We start from the raw sequence: 24,497 nt of genomic DNA, 5'->3' as shown, positions 1-24,497 counted from the left end.
GGATACTCGATAGCCTGAGAATAGTTTTTGGGTTGTACAAGGTAAAAGAAGCAAAACATAAGCAAACGAAAGTTCCATAACAACTGTCTTAGTGCCTGAAATTTTCAGTATGCTTTGTGACAAATTGAATCTTACTACAGCAGGCCTTGAAATATTGTGTCTTTTACAGTCAACAAACACAGTCATGGAAATTACCACCAGTCCAATGGACCACAACCGGTAAACAATATTACAGTCCTGATATATCTCAGTTTAGTAGGTCTGACAGTCTGGTGAAATTTTAGCCCTTACCCAAGAATAAAATACGCTTTGTGCATAACATAACCTTTTCGTTGTGATTTCTGGTTGATGCATTGGACAATTTTTAGAATTAAAATACAGTCAAGTATGTAACATTTCATTCGGAAATACTTCCGGTCTTTCAGCAGTCACTCAATATATCACAGGTCAAGAAGTGTCTTGCACAAATTTACAACTGTAAAACTGGCTTTTATGCTAAATTACATTGATAGGGCTATCCCGGGAAAGCCCTTGAAGAGAAATATTATGGAGGATGAAGCAAATGCCCATAAAAATGCTACAAATTGACTACAGTGATGAAATTGATGTAGTCGCTGCAGATCAAATGATCTTGTATTCCAGAGAATAAATTAATTATACCTTAAATTTTAAATGCTTTCTTGTTTTGACCCCTAGAGTATTTTCATGTTTTGATTTGGTCCTGTAAATACAAGATATTTCCAGATCCGACTGTCCTGTAAATGTTTTCTCTATTCCTCTGACTGCAAACAATGCAGAAATGAATAGAATTTAAGCACATTTTGTAATTTTGTAGTCTTGATATAAAAAAGAAACATAGTAGTCACATAAAAATAAATAAAAAGCAGAATTGCACTTCAAAGCAAAAGAAAATCAGATGTATTGTTCTCAACATTTCAAGTGAAAGCATCATATTTGTACAGTTCTGTTATACAATGTACATCAAAAATAGGAATGAATGCATTTTATTTTAATTTTTTTTAAAGAAAGTACATGGTGCATGTACAAGTAGATACCCAAATGTGTAACCGTAACCGCACCAACTTTTCCCTGTACCCAAATACTCTTTTGCCAATTTCATATTGCCAGCTGATATATTGTACACATTTACAAAATGATATGATGGCTAGGATAGAATAATGATTTTTAATTTTTTTCTTCAAAAATTAGATTTTTATTCGATTTTTAGTTTGCAGAATATTGTAATATGTGACCCAAAATCAAAGTCCAGTATTTTTGTTATTTGTTCAATTTTATTATATATTTCACATTAAACCCCATAATATCAGTCCTTTCCTTCAAAATTCTCAATGACTAGCCCGAATAATAGAGGACTGTGTAGGATACAACTATAAAAACATCAAATTAGGACTTGAAAGTGAGAAATGTCAATTATTAGTTCCATACAGTAACTTCAGGTACACATTTCTGGACTTGAGAACATAAAATTGACTGAGTTTGAAAATATCATAAATGTTTTCAACTTGTTTTAATTTCAATTGATTCAAAACATCATTCGGGACTTTAGGACCAAGTATCAGTATAAAATTCCTAATGCTAATAGAAAAATTGGCAATACAGTGAATTTAGAACGGGTACAGGTTACACATTTCTTGATCAACACGTTAAGGCGCAAAATCTAGCTACTATTAGAATGAGATAACAAGATCAGCTGTAGAACAATTGATGTGTTCTCAATACATGCAAAAATGTTCTACTTGATTGAATCATACTTTAACTTCTAAATATCTCAAGATGAATCATGTTTGAATCAGCAAATCAAAATAGTCTTGTGCATGTGATAACTATTGCTTCCAAATACTAAAAATTCTTGCAATAATTTCAAGATCAACCGCAAAAGATTGCACTAGATAACAGACAAATACTCTCTTCTTGTACCAGTAAGTTTGGTAATCTTAAATGTTTTTATAATCTTAAAAAAAAACTTTGGTTCGAGTGTTTACAAAATGATACAGTAGCTGAAAAAAAAACTGGCAGACCCGCTGACACCAAAAGCTGAATTTGGATAAAAATAATCGAAAATGGATTTTTCCGATATAAATAAATACAGAATTAAATCTGTGGATAGCTACCGCTTTCAACTCCGCGTTGTAAAGATTTCTCGGCAGATTTTAGCGGCCATGTTTGAGATTTTCGTGGCGGTATTTTTATAAACAATTGTTTATTTTCGTGATTGTGATACAAAACATGCGTCAAACAACGTGTTTAGCGTATGTTTTAATATAATATAAAAGACCAACTTTCAAATAAACTAATAAAATTGAGAAAATGAAGGGGAATTTGTGAAGAAATGTCGTAAAAAAACATTATTTCGTCAAGAAATGTCCTTCACTTCAAACACTATTTCTGGTTTATTCCTACAACTTATTACCTTCAAAATGATATTATATTATCCATTAGATGTCCACTAAAAACGGTAAATAAAACATTATCAATGTCTTTCGTTAATTACGAGAAACAAGGCGTTATACTTTCCCATATTTTGAATCGAACCTAAATATTCGTCCTCCATTTGTAAATATGGCTTCCAACGGACGCAAAGGCCAATCGTTAGGAGAATTTGAACAAATGTTCGCTTTAGTTTCAGTTTTTCTTTTGATTTATAATGGCCGGCATGTAACATGATTGTTTATATCTAAATTATAATAAAACATTGTACATTTCTGTAGTTAATATGAAAATAGACGAAATTTACTTAATTATAATTGAAATAAAAATATTGACGATCCGTGACCTATTTTTCATTGCGCCTTCGGTGGTAGAAACAACCTGTCCCGTATGCGTAAATTGATGCGTTCTGATTGGTTCGATTTGACAAGTGATAGGTAATGATATTTCTGATGAGTAAATAAATAAGGATAATCTTTATAAATAAATAACGCAGGCGAGTGTTTTCTTTAAAACGAAGAAAACTAAGCACACCTTAATCACGAGAGTTGTAATTGAACATTATGTTTTAAAAACTTGAAATATATAATAAATTATCTATTAATTTTCAGATAAGTTTTTTTTCTCATTAAAAACTGCATTAAAGCTAAAGACGGGTTCAAACAGATACTAGAACCCTCAATGGCATCTTATCCTAAGGTTGACAAAGGTTCTGAATATAAAGAACAACCGTGACTTAAGTTCTAGGCCTAGCCACAATTTGGGGTTGGAATTCCGTTATCAGTACTTATATCGGGTAATACCATACGGATACAATACCTGTCCAGTATCAAGGTAGATCATACATAATAATGTTCCAATTTTTTTCTCAAAGATTACCTTGAATGAGCACATTTTAGAATTTTAAGGTAAAAAAAACATAGGTCACCGAAATTGATTTTGAGATAATTGAGCCTTGTTAAAGCCAATATTTTACTACATTTTATATGGATTCTGTTGGGAATTTTCAGTACTTCGAAAACTTCCTAAAAAAACCTGGTAGATAAAATTTCTTATAACTACATGTGAAGAACACTTAACGGACATTCTTTCATACCTCATAACGGAAATTAGGGGACAACGATTTTTTTTCATGCAATACTGAAAAAACTTAAATTCCCTAGATACATTTCAATAGAACATTTTCCCGCCGATTATCTCCCCTTGAAAAAAAGAACGGATATTGTAAAAGCGCAACAAATGCACCATCGTATAAAGTAAATACATTCGTGTAAACACATCTCTGACAGGCCCGACAAAATAAAACACACGGTATCAGAACAATATGGCACTTCTTCAAAATCGAACTATATCTCGCAAAGGAACGCCTCAACATACACCACGATGAACAAAATGAGATAACTCGCAGTTCAGAACATAGTAAAGAATGACAATACATGGAGGGTAGCGTAATCTAAGATTTAATTTGAAGTACCATCATTCAAAACAGAATATTCATGTCCTCGAAACCCTTTTATTGCAAATAATCTGGAAAAAGTAACCACAGACATATGTACATTACAAAACGGAATCAGGTCCCACATACTCTCCCGTTTATCGGGATCCATATTAAAAGAAAACAGCTGAAGCCTGATGATGCACACCGTTTTTGTCAGTCATTTTCAATACCAGTATCTGCCTCTGCACTACAAGATATATGCCAATAGATAGTAAATGACTATGGCAAGTCGTTTTCATACTTATTCGAAATTCAAGAATACTTATAATATATCAAATACATATTATATAACATGTCTCGATTAACACATTAAGATATTTCATATATACAGTATACGATGTCTTATATCTTATCAGATATCTTCTTATATACCAGGGGCAGATCATGACACTTTGAAAAGGAGGGGTGCCAGCCGGGGTCCCTTAGAAAAACGGGGGGGGGTGCTAGGGAAATATTTGTCATTTTTACTCATCTTACGAAAACAACAAATTTTCTAATGAAAAGGGAGATGTACAAACCCCTGCATCCTCCCCCATGATCCGCTACTGTATATACGTTTCTACAGATGTCTTATATATTATATGATATACCTTATATTTTAGTTGGGATATTTATCAATTATGCAGTGACGGATCCAGAAATGGGATGCAGATGGTTGGCACTACAATAATATAAAATAATGCCCTAGCACCCCCGGTTTCTGAGGAAACCCGGATGGCACCCCACCTTTCCAAAGTGTCTGGATCTGCCGTTGATTATGGACGAAGTCCGAGGTCAATATATTCAAACGGGTCCACACATATAACGTAATGACTGGCGTAGATATATGTATGAACTCGGTTCAGAAGTAAAAAAAAATCACAAATTTTAGTGAGGTGAAACTTCGATTGGTCGATTGATAATATATATTCATGTTCTTTTCCATTTCACATCTTTTGACATATCGTACATTTGTACATTACTAGCAAAATTAGTGTATTCCTTTTTTCGAAAATATACTTAACATTTAAGAATGGTTCAAAGCTTATTTCGGTTTTAAAGCTAATTTGAGTTTGTGTTGTAATGTTTTATATGCACCGACTTTACTTTTGAACTTTGTTGTGTAAGGCTACAGTTCGTCAATCGGCTAAGATCGACAAACTTCAAGCGAAGTTGCGATATCTGCGCTATGTAAAATCGGGTGACTTCGTAACCATGATGACCCGAATGTTTCTCAATCAAAACAACTCGGAGACTAGGCGTTTCTCATGTATATTGCAGAAAGTTCAATGCTAACTGATCATTTCATCTTTTAATGTAAAACTCCCGCACTCAAACAAGTAAAAAAAAACACACACGTAAAACACACGTACACGTATATATACATATATAAGAGGTACATTTTGATCTCGTATAAAGCTAGAATTGACGATTCTAGGGCACCAATCAGCATACAGTGGTGTAGTAATATATAATTATGCAAATCATATACGAATGTACAGTACTGAAATAACGAGTGCAAGAATTCGCCAACAATATTAACGACTTGAAAATAGAAACATAGTGTTAATATATCGCTGAATATCCTTTGAATCACGGCTGAATCACGTGGCCTCTATAATCAACGAAAATGGAAGAATGCCACACCATAGTAATATTTTATTATATCCTTGCACAGGGGTTTACTCCCGCTACCAAATAAACAGCTCACTAGTATATACCTTAGAAAAAAGGTGATCCCAGATTTGGAGGTCTCGCTTTGAAGAACTCATTTTTTTAAAATTAAAATCCAAAATATAACTATTTACTGCTCATGCAACCACTTGACAAATGATAAATCTAACGAATAAACAGGTATCACCATCAAAACAACACAATGATATTTCTACAATTGCTTGGACCAGAGACCTATAATTAATTACAGGTCTATGCTTGGACCGAAAGTGAAATTACTGCGACCTTGACATCGATTGACAAGTGCTTCAGTACCAGTCTGTGTAGCAATCAGGCAGTGGGTGGTACATCATTATTCTCAACTTGGCCTTTTTAAACGACTTACAAAATATATTTCAAAACATCTAATCATGAAGCATTTGTGACTTAGATTTTTTTGCCTGCTTAATAGGGAAAAAGTGTGGGAAAACTTTCCGAACATTTTTCCACGGTGCACTTCTACTAAATTTGGCCTATCAATACCTTGCAAAGGCAAACTTTACAAACACTTTGATGGTTACTTCTGGAGGTTATGAGGTATGAGTACTTGGATAACGCAATACAATTTTCTGCGTATTTTTTTCTTCAAAATGCCACAACTTCTTTACATTTTGCCAGATTCTTAGACAGAGAAGTACTTAATTGCAATAACAATAGGAACACAAATTTCCCGCGCTTTTTATTGTCTGTCTAGCGATGTCAAGTTCGCGGTAGTTTCACTTTCGGTCCTAGCGATTGTAGAAATGTTCAAATCATCGTGTCGATTTAATTAGAATTCTAATATGACGTGCTTCAAAGCTCTCTAGACTACAGCCGTGGTAAAAAAAAAAAGTGATAAACATATAACCTATGTCATAGACTGTGTCTATTCAACTTTATTATGAAGAAACTGATTAGAATCGCTCGGGGTAAAACAATGCGACTTAAATGGCCAGTCCATAGCACAGGTACTTGTACTCCTACAACGTAAGAGGTTGGAATTCCGTTCCTCCATACCCCATGTTAGGATAGCTCCAAGTCAGAAAATAGCTTGCCAGACAACCTTTAGCATTGCTGGAATAAGGTACTTGGGGTCGGGATTTTTTCGGGACATCATGAACTCGTGGATCGTTTCAGTGTATCCATCTGCGCCATGAAAACTGATTTGTTCGACGTGTCATAGTTTTCCTTTCCTCTATCGTCTACCCCAGACTTGACTTTTTATGAGCAACTCAGCGGGTGCTTCTAGAAAAGCAGAGGACGCTTACCCTACGGGTGCACCTGGTCCATGCTCTCAGTTTAGTGGATTCCGTGTTGCTCATTTGCTTTGTTACTTTGTACGTATGATTTTAGTTACTTTATGTTCTTTGTTATGTATGTCTGTTTTTCCATTTCTGGTCTTTGTCCCTGGATTACATTCTTTTGATTACCGCTATAACATTTGTTCCCTTGATTACTCTTTAGTATTATATAGTCACTGCTTTTAATGAAAAAATGTCAAACATAATATATAACAACATTACGGTTAACATGTCTTTGGTATCAAACCATAAATCATATAAGGTTATAAAATTGTATCATACTGTTCAAATATTAGAAAGAGTCCACTACATACATATATGATGTTTCAATTACCGTTTAAATTAAAAATAATGTATACACATGTTCATTATATTTGTAACAATTAAGTGTAACAGACCTCAGCCATTTTTTGTTGATGGGTTTGTGCCAATGAAGTATTATTTAGTATAAATATTTCATATATTGTATTAGATATCTTAAATACTAAAGGCATGAAAAGGTATCTTATATTATATGTAAATATCTTATATGTTTTAACGTTCAATGTTATATTTCGTATAGTACATAAGATATCCAATATATATGTCAGATATCTTATTTCTTAATCAAGAAATCTTACATAAACGTTGAATAATAGTGCATGGAAATGGCTTACCATGGAAGACGTCTCTTCTTGAACAAAAAAAAGAGAACTTACAAACAGTGCAAGACCGCACAAGTTTATGTGTGTCCGTGTAATCCATTTGTAAGTACTTTTGAAGCTTTCTTTTGGTAGGTAAAAAAACGAATACTTTTGCCCCACTTCCTTGAAAATTTCATCAAATCACAACCACAAACCCTCATAAAAAAATAACAAAAGATACTAGATACATATTTCTACAGTGATATATATCTTTAAATTAGTTGGATGCTGGGTTTGACATATAATTGCCGTTCGCTTTTTAACTATGTATATAGCACTACGCTAACAATAATATAAATACGATAGTTCAGCAATAAAAAAGTGCAGATATTCAAGTATTCAAGTATCAGTTAAAAGGTTACTTCGAACAAAACTGGAAAATGACAAAATCTATACAAGATTGTGAAATATCTCTAACAAAGAAACGTATGGAACAGCTGCTATAGATGACGACAAAGTAGTGGTCACAGTTTGGTGACAGATGTTGGCCTATACCTTTTTTTTCAAGGTACAAAACAACAAAGGGATCTATTTTTAAACATATTTTATCCTAAATTTTTGATGACATTTAAAAATCTCACCACCGTTTGTGTTTGCGAAAAATTGTCGACTTGACATGCTTCACCAGATATACTGTTCATTTCTCAGTACTCGTTAACTTTCCCTTATATTATTTTTTTAATATTATATTATTTCTCGATACACTAAAAAACACAACGAAACCACAGCAACACAAAAATAACTTCGACTTATCAGATTGCTGCGACTTGAAATAATGTTAGGAAAGTCACATTTTGAGATACTTCATTAAACCAGGATACAAATGTGGTCTTACTTGAATCAATGGAATGTAGGTTAAACTAAACTTCAGTAAAATATGAACAATGCTAGACATAATTCCAGTCACCGGTACTCTATTTACTTCTTGGACATGGTTAATTTTGTATTGTCTTTAAGGCTGATTTCCTTATTTCCAGCCATGTCGTACTCATCTCAAGTGGCAAACTTAATGGTGAGAATTTACCCGTAATGCCATCATGGAGCGCATTATCTTGTGTTCTAAACCATTATGACATTGCTTTGCTGGTGTCTTCCTCGATGTAAACTATTCCTAGAATTTCAATATGACAATAGATATTTTCATATTTGCAGTCGCATAATGGGGTATGGCATCGTCGTGGAATTAGAGCAGGCAACACGTCAGTACGGAAAGCGAAGTGTTCATATAATTTAGGATCGGGACATGGTCAGACGTACGGAAAGCGAGTTATCTTTGTCCTTCAGAGTTCTAATTTCATACTTCGGTGTTCACAGTTTTTACTACATAGTTCTCCAAAGTTCGGGGTTCTAACTTCACACTTCAGAGCTCTTCTCCGAAGTACGGAATTTAACTTCATACTTCAGGGTTGTAACGTTCTTACTTAATTCATACTTCAGAGATTTAATGCATTGTCTAAGTTCAAGATTTTTTACTTTCGACTTCCGAGTGAATGTTATGTACATATATAGTCCAGATTAGATTTTTTGAGAAACCTGAAAGTGCAAAATAAAATTAGAACTCTGAAGTAACTACATTTGTACATGGAGTATGTATGAAATGGGAACTCTGAAGAATGGCAAAGTAAAAACTTGGAAATGTGAAGTAAGAATTCTTTAGTATGAAGGTACCTCTCGCTTTCCGTACGTCAGACCATGTCCCGATCCTTATAAATTACATGTATACTCAAGGTATAGAACCCAAATGGGATAATACAGACAAAGCGTTGACAGGAGTCAATATAAAGCCAATGAAGATCACATTACATGAAACAGGTGACATATGCAATCTGAAACTACCAGTAGCAAAACTAAAGGGTTATGAGTTAGCGGCTGCATCTAGACTTAAGTACAAATCTGGGAAAAAAGCGGGTGATACAACTTCGAAAGAAAATCTGTTGAAATCTCAGATGATTAAGGCATAAATAATACGCCTGTAGAGAAAAACAAAAACAATTTATTGCATCACACAAAAAAAGAAAGAAATGAGCAAGCAAAGTAATGTCAACGTCATCCAAATATGCCACTTTATTCCATAAGATGACCAACAGGCAAAAATAAGACTTATCTCTGAATATCAAATCATTAAAATTGGACGAGAGTAGCAGAAAAAAGCAATGATAAAAATTTGGCAACGACATACACTTTCCTGTTACTTGATTTTGAAAGAGTTGAGGGAGCAAAATTATAAACTAGTACTTATTGTGGAGGAATCTGAAAAAGGTCAAATGAAAGCTTAATGTTGAAACAATAAGGAAATAAAAACAGACAAGACCCCAGACATTTCAGATATGTAGATTTTGGGTTATTATCAGTGAATCGTCACATCTTATACCAAATTATAGGAATATTTGACATACCATCTTTCTTAAAATCTGGCACCTTAACCCTAATCTTAAAAAAAAAAATTAAGATAGGCAACCTCTGGGAAGTATATGATGCATACCTCGAATCACATATAGGATGGGAGTGATGTGTATTACACCTAGAGAACTGGAGCTTATGACTGCACAAAAATAGAAAGACAACTGTATGGAATGTCAAGTCACTTACAATGCAGTATATACATTTTGCTGAATTCAATTCCAATAGAACTAGAGAGGAACTATAAGTATCAAGCTTGACAATCAACAACCTAAATAAAACAGAATGTAAATACATAATGCCTAACCTGGAGGTTTTAGAACAATTAAGTGAAACATTGCATTTTGGAAATGACACCTTATCTGATGATTTAAACAACTGTATATTTAATTCAGTTCAATTATTCATCTAACAACCAAAGCCTTTTGACAGAGGATGATCACAGCAAACAATTTTAAATTCATCATGCTAATATTTCCCTTGTTTTCTCTTATTTATTTTTTTTAGTCGAGATATCTATTGCCACAGATATTGAAATGACAAGTTCATCATACATAACACACACACAGTTATTTGTTTTCATTGTATATTATGTTCTGTTGCTGACGCATGTTCACATACAATACTTGTACTTATGTGAAAGGACTCCTTTAAGTTGGTATAACTTATGTCCAATCCAATTACCTGTAAATTTAGCAATAAAACATGTTTACACTAATTAAGAGAAGAACGAAATAAATTGTTAAAAAGAGGCAAAGATACTTTCAAAGCAGAAGTAAGATTAATAAGTCGAAATGAAGCTGGTCCCTTTGAAATATATGTTACAAGAAAGTGGACACAAGTTGAGCAAAAGATGTCTATTACGTAGTGCGAGCGGACAAGTCGCATTTTATTTTGAATTATGAATAGGTGGGAAATAAAGGGTCGATGCTTCTGATGAAAAATCAACACTGAATGATCTGTCACAAGGAGATATTTTGGGTAATAGGAAGTTGATGGTGCTGATTTTGGATCGTATCAACCACTATATTTGATATAAAATTCACAGAAACAGTAGACAGATTTAGAAGGTTTGTGCTGGAGTACACACTGCTGTATGTTAGATATGGTTTGTACCTTGCAATTTGATTGCAATTAGGATAAGAATTGGACCAGAATAGAAGTTGTCCCTTAATTCCCAAATGGTTAAAGTCACAACATTCAAAATCAATCTCAACCTTCCTTTGGGAAAATGGCCCTGTATGGGACAATATCAAATATATCAATTTCCTTTTACTCAAGTTATCATAAAGACATCTGATCAATGTTTGTTTCTGGTCATAATTCCTAATTGGTTCAAGTCACAGAAATCAAAATTATTCCCAGTCTTTCTTTCGCAGTATATGTTACCTCTGATATAATTTAAAAAGAGCCATTTACTAGTTGTCTAGACTTCAGAAAAATGCTGATAAAAGGTTTAAGTCTAAGTCACAATAATCATCCCCAGTATTCCTTTTGTGGTATAGAATATTGTGCATTAAGATTATATGCTTTTGCAGAAGTTCAATAGTTTAGTTCTATGAAATGCTCGTTTTGGCCCGTAATTCAAAAAATATTGTGGCCATAGCCCCTAAAATTACCATCAACCTTCCTTTTGTGGTTAGGATTTTATAAAGATTAACAAACTAATATTTAAGTTATTGCAAAAAACAAGTGTCTACTGATGATGACAACACAGAAAGAAACACCATACCATTATACACCTGCAACTGTTTTTCAAAGGGCAAAAAGGTCACTTCTGAATGATACAAGACAGGCTCTAAAGAGCCTACATAACAAAAATTTCCCTTAAATTCTACACAATTTATTTACTGTTAGTGTTTAATGTACATGTATATCTTCCTTCATTAACATCTGCATAAAATTTGATCAAACCCCTTTTGGGGCTAAGGATTAGCTGCGTTGATGAGATTTTATCATGTAAAACCAATTAAAAGTTGAATTGTCAACACTTGCAGCCTGGTACAATTTCCTCTGTGCACATCTACACATAATGCCTAACCTTCCTATAAAATTTCATAGAAGTACATGAAGCAGTTTAACAGGAGCAGCACTTACAAGGTATGTAAAGAGATGAGCAGATACGATGATTTCTTTGTACTCCTCAACCAAACTTTATTAAATTTAAAAAATTTTTTTTTTTGGGGGGGGGTGGGGGGGCTGGGGGCTTTATAGTGTAAGATTCTCTAATGGCTTTAGGCCTGTTGAAACAACTGTAGTTTTAATAATTCTGCCAAATTTAACTGTTTACAGGATTTTTCCTCATCTTTCCTATTCATAAGTTGATTATAAACAATACAGCAGCCATATTCAATTTCATTGAAAGCTGAATGGTTAAGGAGGAGTTGAGCTCTTAAGATATATGGACAAATGGATAGGCACATGGACAGCCAAAATTATTCCTATATGTCCACAAAATAAAACTATTTTTGTTCGCAGTAACACTGGACTGCTTTTGTCACTTAACAGTTTTTTATCTCACTTATAGAATTTAAATAATTCGTGAAAAGGATGGAACTTTTCAGATGATAATAAAAATAAATTTGAAAACATAAATTTGCAAAGAAGAACCTATGGGCTGTTCCATTAAAAGATATGAGGTACCCGGGGAAGGCACTTTTTCACCTGGGGATCTATTGATGTTTTGTATTTAACTCTATATTTTGTCAAGAGACCTGAGCACCTACCCATACACAAAGAACAAAAACAACTTCCCCTATCCCTAATACATTTTACTGGAACAGCCCTAAGTAACTATGACTATTTGAATTATAAATTAGCAATGGAATGTATCACATAGGATAAAAACAACAACTGATATACAAGGGAGGAATGACACAAAATACAGTGAAAGAAGCTGACAGTGGCAACCATAAGCATGATAAACATCACTACAAAATAGCATAGATTTAATCATTTCTAACATTTATTTGACTGATTTTACAGTCTTACATCTCCAATCTATGAGTAAAGACTTTCCTAATAGAAATTCATGTAATCTTAAACAAAAAGGCACTAAGTACAAAAACTTTGATAAATTGCAAATGAGTCATTAAATATCATGAATAGATGTGACATGAGTACTTAATTTAAAAATTAAAACTTTAAAAATGCTCACAATATAAATACAAATTGAAAAATAAACAATATCATTCAACAATTAATTGCAACAAAAACAATTTTATTTTGATGATAACGCTATTCGAGAATTTACTATCCCACGTAACAAAACAACTAATTTCAGGATTATTTCCCTTTACTGATAGTCCATGTAATTCAGATTGCAAAAATGAGTCCAACAGCATACCAATTAAACCTGTAAGTGTCTAAATGACAGACACCAAAGCTTGATACCCATGTTAAAAATTTATAAAATAGAAATCTACAACAGAATCATTGAAAGTTTGGTTTTTCTGGGAATGTACAACCAGATCGCTGTATAATGAGATTAGCAGCATAATTCCCACAACGAACACATTCCTCTGTTGTCTTCTCTTGTACCAGCTGGGATAGATAACCTAAAATGAGATTAAATAATAATATTTAAAAAAATTTTAAAAAAAAATAGTTAAATATCTAAAGACCTTAAATTTTTTCACAAATTATAATACATGAATTACCTCCAACAAAGGCATCCCCTGCTCCATTGGTATCTACAATATCTTCTGATTTAATTGGAATAACTGGGTATTCGGATACTTTTCCATCTGGAAGAAGAAAATGTTAGAAAATACTACCAGAAATATAGTCAGATCATTGGTTTAATACATAATAAATGTGTTCCTTGCTTTAAATGAGAATACTGAAGGTTTAAATAATAAATCATACTGTATTCTTCAGTGTATTAAGCGCATCTGTGTATCCTGTGCACCCCCTTCTTGGCAAGAGATATCGACAAAAAAAGTTACTTTCTGTGTAAAACACATACTGGGATGCGAGGAAAAAATCACCAGCAGAAGACCACATTGAGATGAAAGGGTTCTGGTAAATTCCCTGAAATGTGTATACTTTCATCATTAATCTTTTTAATAAAAGCATTTTTCTATGTTTCCCTGTGTTTGCAAGCCATTTATTGATTAAAATATAGCGATGTATTGGATCCATTGAACAGATCAGCTAAAATATTTACTTTTTCTTTTCGTATGCAAATCAGGTATTTCACTTTAATGGCGTCAAGTACAACCATTTATAAAAAAAAAATGTTTAATTTGCCAAGCTGTTGAATTGATATTCAACATCTGGAAACAGTACATCTAGCGGATTAAAGGATTAGTGACAATTGGTTTCACCTTTTAAATTGATCTTTTTCATTTGATAATTGACAATGGGCCCTAGGACAGGTTGGCACTCCCGTTATTGTGTATTTAATGCTCCACTGCACACAGGTGCAGAAGTTATGATTAGGACAGAGTGTTTTGAAAGAAGCTAGATGTGATTTTTCGTACAAACTATGAAATGCAAAAAGACGGCATTGATGGGTAAAACAATTATTAAATAGTAGTAAAACTTCATTTATTTCACATAAAACTGTTCCCAAAAATACAAAATGGATCGATTTTGTCTTTTTTTAACGACTTCATTTCTTATTCCTGAAAATTACGGACCTCGAAAATTACGTCTCCAGAAGAAAAAAAATCTAGAATCTCATTTTTTTGGTGTATACTGCGCACCCCCTTCCTGGAACAAAGAAAAAGTTGAAAAAAGTGTTCAGTATACACAGAAGAATACGGTAATTGCTACCTACCCACATAAATATAGCTTTCATTTTAATACAATACAGACTGTTAAAATAACAATTAATTTGTTATAAATTAACTAGACCTGCTTTCAATGTTGGTGACACATGTAAAAAGAAGAAAGACCTTTTTACTGTACAACTTTTCAAGACTATTTAAACAGTTTGTGGATTATCCTAGAAGTTAATCAGATAAAAAGAATTTTATTTGACCCAACAAATAATATAAAACGTAGAGACTAAGAAAATGTATGGTGTTGAGCATTTATCTTGTTGGAGTAAAATAGATTAAATATTATTCATAGCAACTTTACCTTGAGCAATGATGACATTTCCATCTCCTTGAGTAATTACAACAAGTCTAGATCTCTCCTTGTTTTCTTTAGGCCATTCTGCTAGCTTTTTGGCTATTTCTTTTCTATCTGTGGTCTGTTAAAAACAGATAAATGTATGCATTAAGGGTCTAGTATAGAAAAGATAGTCTTGCTGTTTATTATATGAAAACTTATAAAAATCTGTTTGAAATGCATAATGAAATGAGACCAATCTTTAATCACAAACTTTCTTATGGTAGTGTACAGTTTCATTGAGATCCATACATTTTTATTGTTATAGTCCAAAAACCAGAAAAATGTAAGTTTTTTGTCTTCTTGGCCCCCAGTCTTGATAGGTTAAGGTCATAACCCCCAAATCCAATCCTGGCTTGATATAAGTAGTGAAAAAGCTTGTAATTTCACAGAGATTCATGGACTTATTAAAACAGTGTATTTGACCCCTAATTTTAAAATGATTACACCCCAATAATCAAAACCCAATTATCCTTTTGATTTTATACCAAAGTTATGTAGCTAAGTTTTGTAAGATGCTTGTTTTAGACTCTTTCTCTGAAGTGGTAAGGGCCATCTCAACCCCTCCCCCTTACAAAAAAAAATAATAATATATATAAAAAAAGGAACCTACATGTCAACATGTAATAATACATACCTCCATCTTGTGTTCTGTGGCAAATGTTTCAGCTTCCTGAAAAAAAAAATTCTGATAAATACTTCATCCTCTCCATTATTTATTACATATAAGAGCTCAAAAAGATCTTTATAGATACGTTGATAAACTTACTACCAATAACTAAATAATTATTGATACATGTACTGTAATTTTACTTATATTCTCAGCTGCTGGTTTCCTTACATTTTCGAAAGTATTTAAGTTTGTGTCATGTTGAAATTTAATTTAATTTGTAACAAACTTTCTGATTGGTTGGTTCTCTTTAAGCAAACCAGGTTATTTTTGAATGACTTGACTTTGTACTGTGACATCATTAATGCAGTAGTGTTTCATATAATCCAAAGCAAAACCATGTTTTGATAAAGAATCCTATCTTAATATTGCGACTTTCACATATTTAGAAATTAAATTATAAAGACTGATTCAAATTTTTGAACAGGATATATTCAATAACCTGGTTTGGTCCAGTTTACCCTTTATAAGCTGCTGCAAACCAGGTTATTTCGTATGACCTGTTTAAAAATTAGAAATATTCCTCAAATAGATATGATATTATTTATTGACATTTTTTTTTGATTTTTTGTAGTACCAGTCCATATAAATTTCAGACACTGTCTATGGTAGAGGTGTAGAAACCCCTACAAAAAAAAAACACATTATTTTCTGGTTTACGTCTGCTTTAATTTTACATAACAATAGTCTTTTTTGTGTTCATCTCTCACACAAAGCAACCAAATCTCTTGCATAGAACCAATTCCAAACACAATCTATATACTTTTCTATCTCATAAAATGATAAGTAAAAGTGGTTATGAAGTCTGTCTATGCTTCCGAATGAGAAATAAATGTGAATTTGGGTTATTTTCCCAGAATGAATCATCTCCTGTCTGATTTTTATAGACTGCTACTTAATTCTATAGTTGGGCTCTAGAAAGAAAGTATTTCCAAGGTTGGCCTACTAACTGCATTTATTTTCTTCTTTGTGAATTATACTTACAGTTTCATTGCCAAACAGAATATCCACATAAGGTAGCACCTGTAGCATGGGATCTTTAAAGAACTGACATAAAAATGGAGCTGATAGGTTCATACAAAAAGTTTTCTTCTTTTCATGGGAATGTTTTGCTATTCTGAGTATGGATGGTGGTGAAACTGTGAGAGGGAAACCCTGAAATGAGAGAAAATAAAATAGTGAAATAATGGAGGCCGTCAAGAGAGAAGCCCTGAAATAAGTGAGATTAATATAGCATATAAAAGAATGTCTGCATCAACATCTACATTTACAAATGTACATATGTTAACTGTGGTTTAATTCAATAATGACCACTTTTCAATACTGGTATTTAATCCTGATGTGTGAAAATTCTGATCAGGCCAATGTTAGAACCAAACAGATTGCTCATCATCCATTTGTCCTTTTTAAATTTACATGAGTAGGAGGCAGGGAATATTTTTTTCAGCAACTTTATTTCAGCATTTTCTTCAACATTACTTCAATGTCTAATTAAAGAAGTTATGTTCTTAAAGAAGTTTTAATATCTGAAATATCAAGACCTGGAAATCATTCAAGGTACATCCATTTTACAAATAATTAATATAGGGAACAAATAAAATAACTTTTTTAAAAAATTCGAAGCTTCTTGTAGTATTAACTTACAGCGATGTAGTAATATTGAGCTTTTTCTACAAGAGCCCAATTATCAGCATTATCTAAATGATCTTCAGTAAATAAGTTAGCTGCTGCTAAGTTTGCACATAAGGATCTGAAAATGAAAGACTTTGAATATAAAAACTAATACTGAATAAACATAAATAATCTGTGCATATTTTTTTAAAAAATAAAATGTATATTGTAGTAGCTAAGAAATAACAGTCAAACCCAGATGTGTCGAACACGGAAGAGTCGAAATCTCAGATAACTCAAACTAATTTCAAAGTTCATGCAAAACTGCCCCTACTCAAATACAATTTAACCTAAGATGAATCGAAATCTCAGATAACTCAAGGTTTTCAATGAGTCCCCTAAACAGGACTTTGAGGTTAATTAACCGTGATGTCTCGGAGTTAGTGGGAAAACTGATTGCTTTATTGCAAACCACGATCAAAGTGTGTTTTTACAATAATTAGTGTGGCATTTATGTTCAGCACTGAAAGCGTTTTCAATGAAGAGAAAAGTGCTGTTAGCACTGGAGGTTTTTGATTCTTGTGAAAAATGAAGCATGAACAAAATTTTGAAGATTGCATGATGTTAAATAAAACTGGGATTATACTTTGCATTTTGCATATTATTCAGAACTGTTTTTCTTCCTAATATGTGTAAACTGATTGTCAATCAATACTATTAATTTCTGAAGTATAAACTGTAATTAATAGTTTAAGTTTCCAACATCACACACATTTACAAATTTTGTTCCATCTAATCTTTTTCCCAAATTTTTAAACCTGTCCAAAAGTTTATTTGCATTTACTTTCAAAAACTATATTAGCAGATTATTTATCCTAGTGTAATAATACTAAAAAAAATAATTTCAGCTAAGAAATAATTTCCTTGATGAACATAAGATTTTCCTAAAGTAGACACTTTTGATCCTGCCTATTTTACTTGGTTAAAATCATTGCTCTTCACTTCCTGTTTATTAATGGTAAAATATTGATGACATGATGGAGATGTAAACTGATTAGTGTGTTAACTGGAACATGCTCGACACATTTAATGCTTCTGGACATATGACTGCAAAAACTTAATTCCCTAAATGCAAATTTAACACTAAATATCTTTCAAGGCAAGAAAGTTGATTTGAAGACAAGATCTTAATTTTTTTGCAGAAATAATAGAATATTATTGAAAAGAACAATTGCCAAAAACATATTTATTGGTTATAAGAGGTATTGAATGATTTACAAGGTATTACATTTGGACTTTAATTTTATGTAGTGTTCAGAAATAGCAGGGAAGGTCCTGTGATGAAGTGGTGACACATGGTACTTTTATTCCGAAGAGTCAAAAACCAAAGAAGGAAATTTCCCTTAAACACTTGGTGCCGTTCAGTATTTAAAGCATGATATATAACACACACAAAAATATCTTACGATATGAAATGCAAGACATCATATAAAGTACCCTGTGAAGTGAAGTACATGTACAAGCACAACAAATGATGTAAATGCAGAATCAATTAAAGAACCTTAGTGAGCGTGCTTACATACCCCACGCGTCCCAATATTGGAAACTAAGTAAATTTGTTCGTAAGAGAAATACATGTAGAAGGACCCCGATAAAAAAAGGAATAAGAGTGTTTTTTAGGCATTAGACCTTTATCTTCTAACTAAATTCTGTTACTCAGAATAGTAGTTTCAAACTCCAGACTGTGATTTCTTTAAGTTTTATTAATCCAAAGGAAATATCATTGTAGTGGAACAAAACATACACATGACCTGTAACTTATCATGGTGAACTTATACACCAAAAATCATGTCAATATCTGCAAGCGTTTAGAAAAAAAGTCCGGAAAAATTATTTCTGTGAATTTTGTTAAGTTTAAGGCCCGTAATTTCAGTAAAAATCATCTGAGCGGAATGAAAGTTAAACTTGAACTGTAACTTACCATAACAAACTTCTATATTAAAAATCATGTCCATATCTGCAAGTGTTTAGAAAAAAAGTCCGGAAAACTTAAGACAAACTGACGGACGGGTCAAAAACATACCCTTCGCAACTTCGTTGCATGAGGTATAATAATTGACCGAACTATTTCCGGGTCATACTTGACCTTGGATGACATGAACCTTGGAAAACTCTAACATTTTTGCCTGATCGCTTTGAATTTTACTAAACGAGGTTCGACTGTAAAATGCTTTGCAGTCACAAAGCCCAAAATCCATCCCAACCTTCCCTATGTGTAATGGTACCGTATAAAATAATTTCTTGAGACATCTATACAATTATACTTAAATTATTGTCAGGACACCAAATATCTACGAATGATAATGACAACAGCATGATACCACTATATGACAAATTTTTGCAGTTGTGTAAAAAGTCCTGCAGCTAAAATTACTCAGTATGTTGTATCCAGAGAAACAAGAAATATGTGAGCCATCATCAATAGTGATTTCCATGCTTTCAATCACAATATAAGGAAAATAAACAGGAAGTTGTTGTCAAATTTGTCATAAATGGGTCCCACCATATTGCATACCTACAGAAAGAATGTGTGAAGTTTTAAACCATTGTGATGAGAAGTAACTGAGGAAAGTGCAACAGAAAAAAATGTTACTGGTGGACACATGGACAGAGTGAGGGTATAAAAATCAACAATACATTGTAAAGTGTAACAATGCTCGTTCCTTTATCCATAACATAACCAGTTTTAGTGTCTTTCTTAATGCTTTTTTTATGTAGCCTAACCTGTTATCTCCAGTGACTATGACAGCACATGTGCCTGTTGATTCTTTATCTGTATATTGGAATTTTACATTTACTCCTATTTCCTTGGCTTTCTTCTCCAGGATTTGACCAAACTGGTCATCTTTTATACAACCAAAGAACGTTGTTGCATCAGGTACCCTAAGCAACCACTTAAAGGAAATGAAATTTATTTCAGAATCATTGCAGAATGGAATTTTCTTTATAAATAGTATTTGCCAAATTATATGTCATCTGTATTGATAAATCAAAGTAAAGTATGATTAACATATCAGTTTAAAGTCTTGCAATATAAACATTAATTTTTTTGTTCAAAATATAATTTTTGTCTGTAATTCATCAATGACCTGTGGTGTTGAGGCACAAAACCATACATAAGTATAAAGTTATGAATACCTTTTAAAATATTTCTTTATTCATCCAACAAAATATCTAGATTGAAATTAGACTTTCAGTAGATTTGTATTTTTTAAGTAACTATCAATTTGAAAATAATGCCTCCTAAACAATGTAAACATACATATGTACATGTATGTCTGTGCAGGTTGATTTGTCCCCTAAAATACCAGTGCACTCGTCATAATGACAGTACAGAGATGATTTACATGAACTATCTTTTCTATTTTAGGAAGTGACCACAATAGGCCTAGACCATCCTGGGACTTTAAGAACATCCTACCAAGAAACAAGCTGATGACTTACTATAATCAATTACAATTACTTTATACATGTACTAATTAATTTGCAAGGGTAGAAAATGGAATTACAGTATTCAACTTATCTTATTTGATTATTTATTATACTACATGTCCATATCATGAAACAACTTCATATCTATAAAATATTCCAGCGTTTAAGTATGATTTCTCTCCATACAAGACTCACTTCCCTCTACCACTCTTGGAATGGGGAAGTCACTTCTCCTATCAACTGAATCCTAGACCATGCCCTGGGTAAGCATGACATGATAAAGAATATTATTAGTCTAACCTGGGCTATTTTTAATGCATTAAGAGTTGCTCCACCAGGAATATATTCTACATGGTCAGCAAATGTCTTGGCCATATCATCATACCTATAATCAAATATTATAAAATACAGCATGGTATACAGCACAATGGTATAACAGTACTGGGTAACTTAGGTCTACAGCACAATGGTATAACAGTACAGGGTAACTTAGGTCTACAGCACAATGGTATAACAGTACTGGGTAACTTAGGTCTACAGCACAATGGTATAACAGTACAGGGTAACTAAGGTCTACAGCACAATGGTATAACAGTACTGGGTAACTTAGGTTTACAGCACAATGGTATGGTATAACAGTACTGGGTAACTTAGGTCTACAGCACAATGGTATAACAGTACAGGGTAACTTAGGTCTACAGCACAATGGTACAACAGTACCGGGTAACTTAGGTCTACAACACCATGGTATAACAGTACAGGGTAATTCAGGTCTATAACACCATGGTAAAATAAAACAGAATAACTTAGGTCTACAACACCATGGTATAACAGTAGAGAATAACTTAGGCCTACAACACCATGGTATAACAGTACAGGTAACTAAGGCCTACAACACCATGGTATAATAATACAGTGTAAATTAGGTCTACAACACCATGGTATAACTATAGAGAATAACTTTGGTCTACAGCACCATGGTATAACAGTATAGAATAACTTAGGCCTACAACACCATGGTATAAAAGTACAAGGTAAATTAGGTCCACAACACCATGGTATAACAGTACTGGGTAAATTAGGTTTACAACACCATAGAATAACAGTACCGGGTAACTTAGGTCTACAACACCATGGTATAACAGTAGAGGATAACTTGGGTCTACAACACCATGAAATAACAATACAGGTAACTTACGTCTACAACACCATGGTATAAAAGTAGAGAAGAACTAAGGTCTACAGCACCATGGCATAACAGTACAAGGTAACTTGAGTCTACAACACAATGGTATAACAGTAGAGAATAACATAAGCCTACAACACCATGGTATAACAGTACAGGGCAACTTAGGTCTACATCACCATGGTATTAAAGTACAGGGCAACATAGGTCTACAGCACCATGGTATAAAAGTACAGGGTAACTTAGGTTTACAGTACCATGGTATAAAAGTACAGGATAACATAGGTTTGTTCCACTTGTTTCCACTTGTACTGTAGTAGTCAAATGCCTAATCAAATTTGAAACTGACCCACTAACTTTGTCATATTGGTAAAATGTTAGCTAATGGTGCACTTACATGGACTTGTGTTTATCTTCAGCCAAGATGGCATTGTCAGCTTTCAAATCATACCTACAAAACACTCAAACATATTATAATGAATTCCATTTACAAATGGCAGACATGGTTTCAGATGAGGTTTCTGAAAAAAACTTTTGACTAGCGACAGGCCAATGTCTGAAGGCATATCTATACCCTGTTTATTACATGTACAAGTACATGCAACGATATGCAACGTCAGTAAGCCCATTTTTGATTTAATCTTAATTTCTTTTTAGCCATTCTTTTATTGAGGCAGAGTTGTCTTTCTTCTTATTTGTTATGCTTTTCTCAATTTATAAAAAACAAACATCAGTACTTACGGTTGATATGCACAATCAAAAAGAATTTTATAATACCTTATGAGAAATTCCATTGTAATTACACCATTTTTGTTACTAAGTGCCAATTATTGACAAAATACTGACAACTGTATTTTTAATTTCTATCATGACAAAAATGTAATTTCTCATGAATTTTAAAATAAACAATTATATTAAGTAAGAATGATAACCTTCAGAAGAATGTTTTATACAAAATAAGGTGGTGAATCTTTTGTTTTCGTCCACCTACCAAGAACTGAAAATCCTCTTGGTAACAAAATCATGGCCGATTTGACAATGTAAAATTCACATTTTACAGGGAAACCATTTTGTGATATGAATAAACAAGTTATTTATTACATGTTTTAAATATCAGTAGGTGTCAATAAAACAGTACACCAACTTTTATTTCAAATCTTAACAATATTTTATGTATGTAATGCCGAGTATAGAATAAATAGTTGATTCTTTTAAGTTAATACTCACTTTTTAAGGAATTCTTCTGTACCATTTACAGAGATATCCAGAAGTGGGTTTCCATAACCTAGCAAAATTCCTTCTCTAAAATCAAAACCAATTCCATCACTTTAAAAAAATTTTAATAAACTATGCAGCAGAGTTCCATAAATTTGATAAACTAATAAAACAAATAAACTGTACACAGCCAAAATTTTGTTTATATAAAATGTATATTCCATCATTGAGACTAACAGTAAGACAATGATCTATTTATTCAATAATAAAGATATCTACTATGTACAGTCCTAATTTTTGACACTGGCTACAGTAGTTGTGAACACACAAATGTTTCTACATAATTCTCTATGTATTTTTAAATCCCACCTCCACAGTAGTGGGGAAGGTCTGCTACAGACACATTTTGCCCTTGTTCAATACTTTAAAAAAAGTAAGTTTTTAAACAAAGTTTGTGAACTACCACTAAAAAATAAAAGTAAAAAAAGGTAGTCTAATACTAGTACTTTTGAGAACTGAATTTAAGTTCTTCTTTGGTTGTTTGTATGATGGGTTAAACACAGGTACTTAGACAACTTAATTGTAGAACGTGGTTTTTTTTAAACTATTGATACAACACCTTGCCATCTCAACTGTTTGACTTGATAGAGATTGTCTACATTGAATTTTCCATATAAATACTTATATGCAAATTAGGGCTAGTCTAATATTACAAAGCCGGGTAACCCGATTAATTGAGACTGGGTTCCACGTGGTTTGAGGTTATTCAGTCAACAGCAAACGATAAAATCAAATAAACGATCGTTTTTTTGGATCATAATGTAATCGATTATTTGTCATTAAAATAATTACTTAATATTTCCTGAGGTTTTTCGCTTCTTCTTATCTGGGCCTGCAATTTCCTCGTCCCCATTGACAATGTTGACGTCCGCCATGTTCAACGTGTACAACAGTGCAATCAGATTTAACCAAACTTTCAATAGTTATTTTCGCGGGATATTTAAACCCGAACGTTCAGGACCCCCCCCCTAAAAAAAACAAACACAAAAACAAAAACAACAAAAAAACAACAAAAAAACAGGTCAGATGATTTAAAGAAAATAGCATATCATGGAAATTCAGATGCAACTTTCAGGTATGGTATTTTCGTGCATATTATGACTTCATAAGGGAACTGCCGTTTGATTTTATGGTTTGCTAG

At 32.8% G+C, this 24,497-nt stretch overlaps 2 protein-coding genes across 9 annotated transcripts in view; both read right to left on the bottom strand.

Moving 5' to 3' along the window:
* Positions 1-2,667, bottom strand: part of LOC148618961 (uncharacterized) — a 39,451-nt gene extending 36,784 nt beyond the window's left edge. For 2 of the 7 annotated variants that reach the window (XM_088578397.1, XM_088578399.1), the window contains exon 1: positions 2,554-2,667. The gene's annotated coding sequence lies outside the window, so the exon portion shown is untranslated. Of the gene's footprint in view, positions 1-660; positions 783-2,431 lie in introns of all 7 variants that reach the window. The other 5 variants (XM_088578395.1, XM_088578398.1, XM_088578400.1 and 2 more) reach the window with 3 other exon arrangements.
* A 10,265-nt stretch (positions 2,668-12,932) lies between these two features.
* On the bottom strand, positions 12,933-24,269 carry LOC148618960 (uncharacterized). 2 transcript variants are annotated; one of them, XM_088578392.1, is made up of 11 exons: positions 24,149-24,269; positions 23,309-23,383; positions 22,479-22,532; positions 21,196-21,280; positions 20,188-20,357; positions 17,437-17,542; positions 16,777-16,947; positions 15,760-15,795; positions 15,090-15,204; positions 13,661-13,747; positions 12,933-13,558 (listed from the first exon to the last, which is right to left on the bottom strand). In XM_088578392.1, exons 1-11 carry the CDS (start codon positions 24,229-24,231, stop codon positions 13,434-13,436), a joined length of 1,107 nt encoding a protein of 368 aa, XP_088434518.1. In that variant the 5' UTR covers positions 24,232-24,269; the 3' UTR covers positions 12,933-13,433. The 2 variants fall into 2 exon arrangements, with proteins under 2 accessions (XP_088434518.1, XP_088434519.1); XM_088578393.1 differs by lacking the exon at positions 24,149-24,269 and adding an exon at positions 23,916-23,955.
* Between the last annotated feature and the right edge of the window lie 228 nt (positions 24,270-24,497).

This window comes from Perna viridis, chromosome 4 (genome assembly GCF_037379345.1).
Source record: "Perna viridis isolate PV_CMFRI_1.1 ecotype Kerala chromosome 4, ASM3737934v1, whole genome shotgun sequence".
Lineage (NCBI taxonomy): Eukaryota > Metazoa > Mollusca > Bivalvia > Mytilida > Mytilidae > Perna > Perna viridis.
This window is presented reverse-complemented; position numbering and strand designations above follow the sequence as displayed.